Genomic DNA, 10,000 nt, shown 5'->3' on the forward strand with positions numbered 1-10,000 from the left:
TTGATCAAGATTTCTCAATGCTGAAAATTAGCTCAAACTCTACTACTTGACACAAATACATTCATGGTTGAAAGAAAATAGGGCATGTACTTTTGAAAAGTAAATTAACTTGGAGATAAATGCTGCTTACATTTTAAGATAGGGCCAAAGATTTCCCATCTTAAGGACTCTGTAACCTGTGAGGTATGTGTTTCTGTTTCTGTTACCATAGAGAGGTGAGCTAAATGTCTGTCATAAAAATTCCACAATACTCTGATCTCTGAGCTCCAGTCCTGCAATGAGCATTGTTTAGTCTGTGTTCATGACAGGTAACATTACTTTTAATTGGTCTTTACACATATATCTGGTTCCTCCACCAGATAACTATTATGAAATTGAAGCTTCTGAAATCAGATGAGCAAAACAGAGTACACTGTATGTACTGGACAGTGTAGACAAAAGAAAAAAAGGACAGAAAAAAGGCTTGAGAGACTTACCCACTAAAAGCCTCAGTCCCCGGAAAGCAGAGATTCCAAATAAATGTGTACATTTCATACATTGTATGGTGTGGAAAAGATATGACACAAGCATATCTAAAGTTATAAAATTACAACAAAAAAGAGTTCTAAGTAAGCTATCACACTAAATATTATTATTTGAGAATAGCAGTGGGGAGGCAAGTTGATTCATGAATTTGGACACCCAAGACTGGTAACGCTGGTTTCCTTTTGTACAAAGTCACATTGGACCAGAATGGAAAAAAAGCAATCGAAACACAAACTCCCCCCTAACAGCTTTACCTTCTGCAACCTCCTCTTGTGCCATCTGTTGCAAGAGGAATTCCTCAGGTTTTCTCTCACATTAAGCAATCCCTGTAGATTTCCATCAGCACTCCTACACAATTGCATTGTTATTCATTAGTCTAATGCAACTTTCATTCATCCAATTCTCATAGAAAAACAGAAAAAATAATGCCTTTTTTAATACATTTTTAGGAGAACTAGTAAACAGTTAAAGAACTTTCTTTTACTCAAAGATTAAGCATAACCGAAGTCATGACAAAAAAGATGGACACTAAAGAAACTTAAAAATACAAAATTTTACAATTAAAATATATCTGGATTGTTCTTTTTAAAGTAAATTAATCTCTTGTTTGCTTCTGCCTTGATATTTTTTAATTATAATTAATTCCGGTAAATTATTTAATTCTTCCATTTTTCTCTCCTAGTTCTAGTATCTACTGTGTATGTAGGGTTCCTTTAGATACACAAGTTAATTTACAGGACCTCGATTTTTCATAGCCCTGATGTGGATGTGCAAACTTAAAAAACATAAGACAGCTTCCCCTGGAAAACCTCTCTGCATCTCCAGAAAGGCCACTCACTCTGTGCCGGGCGAGGTGGAGTTAGAGTGATGAGGGTAAGAAGGAAAGTCTTTCCAGCAAGATGCTAAAACAAAGAGAGAACTAAATGCAGAGTTGTGACTGACTCAAAGGTCTTTCTGTGGGCTTCTCTTACAGCACATTGTGTCTTTCATGGGAAGGTACAGCACCCAGTCCAGTTCATAATAATGTAATGAAGATTAATAGGCTTCAGGTCTGTTGAGACTTCCTTGTAAATCTTAAATTTACACATCCAAATATATCCAGTATTTACAAATCCAGTAATACTTACTAGATTTAACATAGATGTCCCTACACTGGGGTTTGCATAAACTTCGTTTTTATCAAAATTTAGCAAATTTTATGACAGACATTTTCTGTGGCAGTATTAAACCTTCAGAGTTTATTTAAGGTAATACACACTGGATGTGGCGAAAGGATGTAATTCTCCTTCCGCTGTGCTGCAAGGTGTATAGTAATACGGTTATACAGAAGGATTTACATGTGTGTAACACAGATATTTTTTTATATATATATATATCCGTTTGGATCACTGTGTTACATAGATAGCTAGAACAATGAGGGAAACACAGGGGGATTCATGTTTCTAAGTTACTGGTCATAAAGAGTCCTGTAAACCACAAATTATTAGTGGCAAAGACAGCATGGGTTTTGCGTTTGTTAGTGTAGTTTTTGCCTTTAAAGAACAGGAATGTTTACCATGGTTTCTTGTTGGTCAGTTATAGCAAATAAGATACAAGAGGTAATTTAGCATTTGTTTTGTGACAAGATCTTTGCTATGCCATAACCAAAGCCAGTTGCTTGCTGTGGGTTACTTCCATGTAGTGCTGCATTGATGCTAGCTAAATGCAAAGAACTGTAAATGACAACAAAAAAACCTCCAACCCCCAACCTCCAAACCAAAACCCCTAAGTTTTGATTAGGCCGTGTAGAAAAATGAAAAACAGCTGCATGGATGAGTTTTATAAGTAGCAGTTTTATTAAGTATTTATTCAAACATAAAAATAGAGTAGATAGTGGTAAAAAGAGTTATAAAACTAACCTCAAAATCCCAGATTCTTGGTATTAGTAAACTGCATAGCAAATCACTATTTGCCCCTTTCATTATAGTCCCTAATTTTTATCCCACGCTGGATCCTTTTCCTATTCCCTTCTCCTTTAATGTGGTGTGGAGAGGGTACTTTGAGGGTTATCACAACCTATGAAACTTTAAAACATACCCTACTTTTACATCCAGACTAAAATATCTGTCAGCCATTTTACAGGTCTTGTAAAATGGGAGTTGGACTTTTTTAGACACAGAAACTACAGAATTGCCATAATTTACAATTAATTACAAATCCGCTTATTAACTTTATACTTTTTAAGTGCCTGCCCTTAATCCTTTTATCCTAAAAGGCAGCCTTTCATAGTGCGCTGAAGAAGTGATAAAATTAGCCAGCCTGAGCCCAGAGAGAAATTTATTTCTGATTTAAAAAAAAACCAAAAACGTAGGTGAGCTAGGTAGCCTGGAGACACAGCTCTATCTGTAACTTCACAGAGAGGAAGGGGCTGCCCGGCAGTTGCCCAGAGGGGCAGGAGACCCCTGCCCATGGGAAGGACCATTGCTTTAGCCGCTGCCAGCCCTTACTTGTTCGCCCAGCTTCTGGGGTGGCTCTTACTCAGCTCTCCGAGGGCCCAAAGTTCGATGATCTCTGATGAAAATTTTCTTGCTGCAAAATACAATGATATTTTTGTTCTCTGATTATCTGAACATGTGGATTTATTCTCGGTTTTAATTTTTTTCAGTACAAAATTAGTTTATTTTCTTCAACAGCAGGAAGAAGGGAACACTTTGAAGTAAATAATGTACTGTGTATATCATGCCACATAAATGAATACATTACTTTTCATTTTGATCTGTGATTACATTTGCGGATAACTATTATTTACCATGCTAAAATGGGTTATTTGCAGTGTTGCTGGAACATACCTCATGAACACAGCAGTAATTACTTACTTTCATTAAACAATTACAACTAGTATACCATTAGTCCCGTTACCCATCTCTCTAATGCAGTAAATTAAAGCCTGTCTTCTTTGCTTGCTTCCTTAAAACCTAGCTTTTTTGCTGTACAAATATGATACACACTTCAGTTTTAAGACTTATATTCCAATCAACTTTTTCACTTTGTCATTAACTGAGTTTGCCAGTTGGTGTTGGTGTCTAAGGTAGAGAAGCAGGACACAAATTTGTAGTCTAAAAAGGACCTCTTTTCATAATTAAAAAAAAATTCAATACCTTCCAACCAATTTGTTTCCACACTACCTCCAGAAATTATTATTTCTGTAAATGACTATTAGTCTGTTTTTAAGAACTTTGTGTACTTCATGGTGAGACAGCTATTGAGAATTATTGAGGAATTTAAGGAACTTACTGTGCTTTTTCATAATTGTTCTTGCATCTGTTTTAGTAGTCTTAAGTTCCTCTGTCTTCAAAGTAAAACATTATCTAATAAACAGATTTCCCAAACAGTTAAAAACAATCTTTACATCTTTCTAATATATGTTGTTTACCAAACAAAGCTGTCTTCATTGAAAAGTTTGAATGAATAGATACATTTTAATTGTTTTCTGAAGGAAAGTACATTTAGGATCTTTCATAAAATAAAAAGAGCAAATTTTTCATTCAGACAACATCAGCTTTTCAAATGTTTTGCATTCCAGAAGATCTAGATACAGTGAGCATGTCTTACCTAATTTCACTTGTTGAGACAAGATATAGGAGACACAATTAGATTTTAAGATACCTCTGGCCTAAATCATGTCAGGCTGAAAAATCTGGCCATGAAACCAGATCTTGCACAAGAAGATCTCTGGGCTTCTCATCTTTTCTACATTTATTTTTGCGTTCTTCAAAAGAGAGATGTCAAACTTATAAAGACTGGCAAGAGCAGAAGGTGTATATATTTTTGATGAACTCTTCATCTTTCAAAATCTGAATTTCCTATCTTAGCTGCATGTGCAGTGGTAAGATAAGAGAATGCTCACAACTCTTCCCTTGTCTGTTTTGGTAGACTACTTCAGGCAGAAGCCTATTGTAATGGAAGTTTCCATGACTTTGTTCAAAGTGTTCAACTTGAGCCAGACAGCCTTAACATACGTATGAATACTTTATACGAGACATTGCTATTTGTGGCTGAGGATGAATCCTGGAAACTACAAGTTTCCAGGCTGCAAGTGGATTAGGGAGCAAATTTAAGGTCTATCTGCAAAGATCTGGTGGCTAGACTCCAGAACAGTACTGTGCATATAGCAGAGGAGTTTGAGAAGCTCTTCAAATTTTGTATGGCTGCCCATCACCCCAGGAGACTGATGAGACAGAGTCTCCCTTCTCCTAGCCAAACCCTCCAATTTGTTTTCCACAGTAGGTCTGGACAAAAAAAATAGTGGAGGAATTTGATGGTTTACACTACATGTAATTGCATCTGTGTAGAGGGAGTTGTAAGTGGGCCAGTTTTGTTGGCTTTCTAATAGTTGTCTGGTGCCACTGAATGGTACCAAAGAGCTTAAGCAGTCACCAGCATCTAGCTCTGCACAGTAGTGGTTTCGTTCTTCCAAATAGTCACTTTGGTTTTGCCTCTTAAGACACATTTTTAAATGGAACAAAAATTGTAAATATTAAACCAGACTAATGAATATGTGGGTGTCTTTAATTAGAGTCAGATGCATTCTGCTCAAATGTTAAACCTGTTATGATCTTATTGATTTCATTTTTGTCTTCTGATTTTTCTCCCTCCAGTCTTCTTCCCCCACTCCCTGCTCTTGTTAAGTGTTTAAAGAGAATATCAATGTTTGTATTGTTAGTGTAATATGTTTTTCTATTTTGCATTACGTGTTTGATTAATAGGAATTATAAAACCTGAGTTAGCTGTGGATGCATGGCATTACGTTTCCATGTCAAGAAACTGATTATAAGCAGACAGCAAAAATCTTGTCCAGAAGTATTTTTAGAGTTTTTTTGGATTTTTTCTCTTTTCAGTAAGAAGTTGCAGGTTCTTTGTAGCTTTCACTCTTTGATCTTTGAGCAACGTTTTCAGGAGTATAATATTACTAAAATCGGTGATTTCTAATTGACTGTTTATAACACAAGAGGAGACAGTTAGATTACCTGGAGTCTGACAGAAGAAAAATGAATTTATGTTTTACTACATGTTGATTGTGCTGGAAAAACAGTATCAGCTTTATTGTTGGCATTAATCCATTAATAACACTGAGCTCATTATATGAAACTCTTTATTTTGTTATATTAGTGGGGCTCTCTTTCATTTTATAGCTGGCTTAAGTCCTGCTGAGATTCAGCAGTTATGGAAAGAAGTGACTGGAGTTCACAGTATGGAAGACAATGGCATTAAACATGGAGGGCTAGACCTCACTACTAACAATTCCTCCTCTACTACCTCCTCCACCACTTCCAAAGCATCACCACCAATAACTCATCATTCCATAGTGAATGGACAGTCTTCAGTTCTAAATGCAAGACGAGACAGGTAATTCTGATGAGATTTCAACTGTGGTTATCATTTGACATAAAACTGTTGTTTAACATCTTAAGGTACCTTTTTTCCAATCACAAATACAGATTACTTAAGCAGTCATGGAGATCTGATTTTTTCAGAATTGTTTATCAACAGGTCATCATTTTCAGTAATGATGTCTAATTTTGCAGATGCTACGACAATTACCTGCATGTGGTTTTATAGCACATGAATTTAGGGTAGTTTTGGTAAAAATTAGAAATGTCAGAATAGAGTGTGCTGGTTTGGAGGTGTAAATGCAGATTTTGGGGCACTTCTGTAGATGTGTAATTTCATTCATATTTAACACATCTGGCAGTCAGGCTCTTACTGTTGAATCACACTGCTGGATTCATAGAAAATACATATATCTTAGTTGTCAAGGCTGTAATTCAGTGCAAAGATGCTATGTAAAAAGTGCTTTAAAAATTAGTACATTAAAACAGTTCTCATATTGTTTGTGTCTTGTGAAGAAAATCACTGAATTTTCCTTCTTACATGTACAACAGTAATGCAGTTGACATATTTCATACAAATTTTCAGTGGCGTTAGTGCAACACAGTGGAATTCAACTGTGTGGTTAAAGTTAAAATCACTTTTCAGGCACACTGACAGATATTCTTCACTGTTCCTTATTTTCAAGTAGTGGATTAAATGCACACAAGAGGACATAGTATCCGTAGCACTTATTAGTAAATATATTAGTATAGTCAGATGTAGATGATCTCAATGTAAGATGAAATTTAACATGTGTCTGCATAACCTAAATTATAAATAAATGTATTTTCAAATAAATATTCCATTTAATTATGTTAATATTTATAATAGGAGATTATAAGTGTCTCTGGTCCTCATGTGACTGTGAAAACATTTTTCTATTGTTTTGTATTATTTGAAAACTGGTACTCCTCTGAATACCTTTATAGTAGCACTTTTAGTTAGTATTACTTTTGTGATCGTATCTCTGAGAATGGTTCTTTGCTTCAGGATGTGTATCTGAATGGCCACCTCCGTGGGGTAATCCCCTGAATTTCTTTGATAACTCTACATTGATGAAACTATTGTGGAGATTCTGAAAAATTACAGAGTACAGCTGGTGGTTTTTTATGAAGCCAGGTGGTTAATGGAAGGAACGCTTGTGAACAAAAATATTTATTAACGGAAGCAACTTTATTTTTATACACATTTAAGCAAAAAATTTAAGTACTTTGTAGTAACATTCACAATATTCATAAATTCTGACTGTCCGCCTTCAATATTTCTTCTTAGAATTGATCACTTCTGAATATATTTTTTATTTATAGGTAAATGTTACACCAAGGTCATATGGCAGAATTAGCATATGGTATTATACAGTCATCTTATTTTTTCATCCTTTATTAACAGTCATCTTTGGCTCTATTTCTTCTCTAATTGGAACATCATCTAGCCTTGGCAGTTGAACTATTCAATAGAACGATTAAATTTTTCTGACTGCTCTGAGCTAAATTGACCTGTTTTGACCTGTTTGTCACTGATCGTAACCTGACAGGCGCTAGCAGCCTCCAACGATTATGGCTTTTGAGATGAATCTGATGCCTTATTCTTTTGCTACAGCTCGTCACATGAGGAGACTGGGGCCTCCCATACTCTCTATGGTCATGGAGTTTGCAAATGGCCTGGCTGTGAAAGCGTTTGTGAAGATTTTGGACAATTTTTAAAGTAGGTGGATTTTTATTCATTGGTACGGGGTTGTTTAAGGCAAGGGAAAGAGAAGGATGGTAAAGTTTTACTGTAAATCATGTAAGAGAATTTTCTGTGTATTCCAAGCAACTGGATAATCGAGGCTATCTGCAGGAGGGTCAAATTGTTATCCTTTCTTTCATGTCAAACACTTTTGCAGGCCTTTCAATAGCACAGTGTTTAATCCTCTTATTATCCTTTACTGAAATGGAGCTTCAGAAAATGTGAAGAGATGCTTTAGATTGTATATTGGATAGTAGGGGTATGAAAAAGCACATTTTAAATTCTGACAGTTTGTGTATAGTAGGAAATAATGTGTGTAGTATAAATAAAAAACCACAAAGGACTAAGCATGACCATTTAACTCTCACTTGCTAATTTATTTTTCCTTTTACTCTTGCATAAGCACAAGATACACAATAAAAAAACCCACTGTGAACAGGTGGTTTTGCACCTTTCAGGACTGAACAGTAATGTCAAAAGTTTTCGCTTTCAGCATTTGGTTTTGGCAGCTATTGTCTAAATCAGATAATTTAGGAACTGTGACACAGCTTTTGCTTTTCATCTGCAGCTTCAAACTACAACAGATTTCTGCATTTTTACTCCTTTTTTTAAAATTGCTACTAGTATTTCTCTGTTAATTTGAATTACCAACAACCGGACTGATTTTCTACTAGGTACCTTATGGACTGGTCTTTGTCAGAAGAGCCGTACTCATTTTGGCATGCAATAGATCTTAATGGAAAGCTACAGATAGACTTATATAGATGAGTAACTTCAGGCGCTGAGACTCTTATGTTGTCATGGTGCAGCTAACAGGGTGAATGAACTGTTTCATGCTTCATCAACAATTAAGTTAATTAGCTCATTTGAAATTGCACTGCTTTGTTGCCAGGACGTTGGCAGAAGCATCAAAAAGATGTGTTTACAAATGGTAGACTACAGGGTATATAACAGAAGCACCTTAACAGCACATCATAAGTACTCAGTATCACAATAACTTTTATAACAGAATTATAGCAATACTTTTCATAAAATATTTTCAAGTCTTTCTCCATCTTTCATGCTGTCTTTCAGTTTTAAATGAAGTAACTTATACTGACTTGTAAATCTTAGATAGGAATCAGTCCTGATGAATTTTTGTTTGTAAGTGCATTAAGTGGAATGTCAAAATAATGGCTTGTTATTGGAGAAAACTGTATAAGATTTAAAATAACCTGATTTACATAAGTTTGTATTAAAAGGAAAATGAAATTTCCCAAATTCAATGTAGTGTTCTAAGTATTATTAATACAAAGAATTTAAATTCATTTAACTGAAGCATTATCAATTTCAAGAAAAACTACATTTTCTAAATAAGTCCATCCGTCTAGGCTATAGTGATGCTAATTCTGTGGGCAGACTTCACACATCCATTATGTCAGGTCTCTTATAATCCATGATCACTAAAACCATTTTGATTAAGGCAGCATAGTGCTAGGTTTACATATGTTCTTGCTTTCTGAACCAAATAACCCTGGAAAATGTGAAAGCGACTTATAACATCTTGATAATTCTGGTGCAGAGTCAGTCAAGGTTTAGAGCAGTGTCATGGCTTTTGTCCTATACATCAACAAAAAATGTCCTAGAACATTTTACTATTTCTTCTTTTCATTCAATTCTGTCTTCTATGCCCTTAAAACAAATAAGACATGGTGCTGAATAGGCGAGGTTGTTTATGAAATAGAAATATTATTTCATTTTATGCTAGCGTTAAAATGGAAATCAATACATAACCTTGCCTTAGATTCTTTAGTACCTTTTCATGTTCACACTAATGCAAAATCCCCATTACAATTAAAAAACATTTTCTTTCAATTAAATATCAACTTTTAGTCCAAAGATTGACCATTTTTCCAACCCATTAACTTTATAGGGGATGACAGGACTAATGGCTGTAGTTTTCAAGGCTTTGCTCTTAGTCTAATCTTTGTTACGATGTTTTAGGTTCTCTGACTTGAAACAATATGATACCTGTGTTAAGAGAGTTAATGCAAGTATATTGTACCAAAATGAAATATTAATAAGGTGCACTACCCCAGACTAGTAGTGTGTATATTTCTATTATATGCTTATGGCAACTTTGAAGAGTGTCTGCTTTATGAAGTGAACTCCAACTTTTTGTGCTCAGAAAATGATTTTCCTAGCAGCTTGATTCAAAAATATCTGAGCAGGAGGGTTAAAAAATTTCAAAAGCATCTGAGAAGGAGGGTTAAAACCAAAAACACTGGCTTTGCTTCACTTTCATAATAATGGAAGGGATTTAGGGTGAGGTCTCAAATAATTTCAATAAATGACTTAA

The 10,000-nt window shown here is 35.0% G+C and overlaps 1 protein-coding gene across 5 annotated transcripts in view; it reads left to right on the forward strand.

Annotated features, from left to right (window-relative positions):
- FOXP2 (forkhead box P2) overlaps window positions 1-10,000 on the forward strand; it is a 444,944-nt gene that overhangs the window by 386,524 nt on the left and 48,420 nt on the right. For all 5 annotated transcript variants that reach the window (XM_074903120.1, XM_074903121.1, XM_074903122.1 and 2 more), the window contains 2 exons: window positions 5,697-5,910; window positions 7,534-7,638. In XM_074903120.1, the coding sequence (XP_074759221.1) occupies window positions 5,697-5,910; window positions 7,534-7,638 (319 nt within the window). The remainder of the gene's footprint in view (window positions 1-5,696; window positions 5,911-7,533; window positions 7,639-10,000) is intronic.

Source organism: Athene noctua, chromosome 3 (genome assembly GCF_965140245.1).
Source record: "Athene noctua chromosome 3, bAthNoc1.hap1.1, whole genome shotgun sequence".
Classification (NCBI taxonomy): Eukaryota; Metazoa; Chordata; class Aves; order Strigiformes; family Strigidae; genus Athene; species Athene noctua.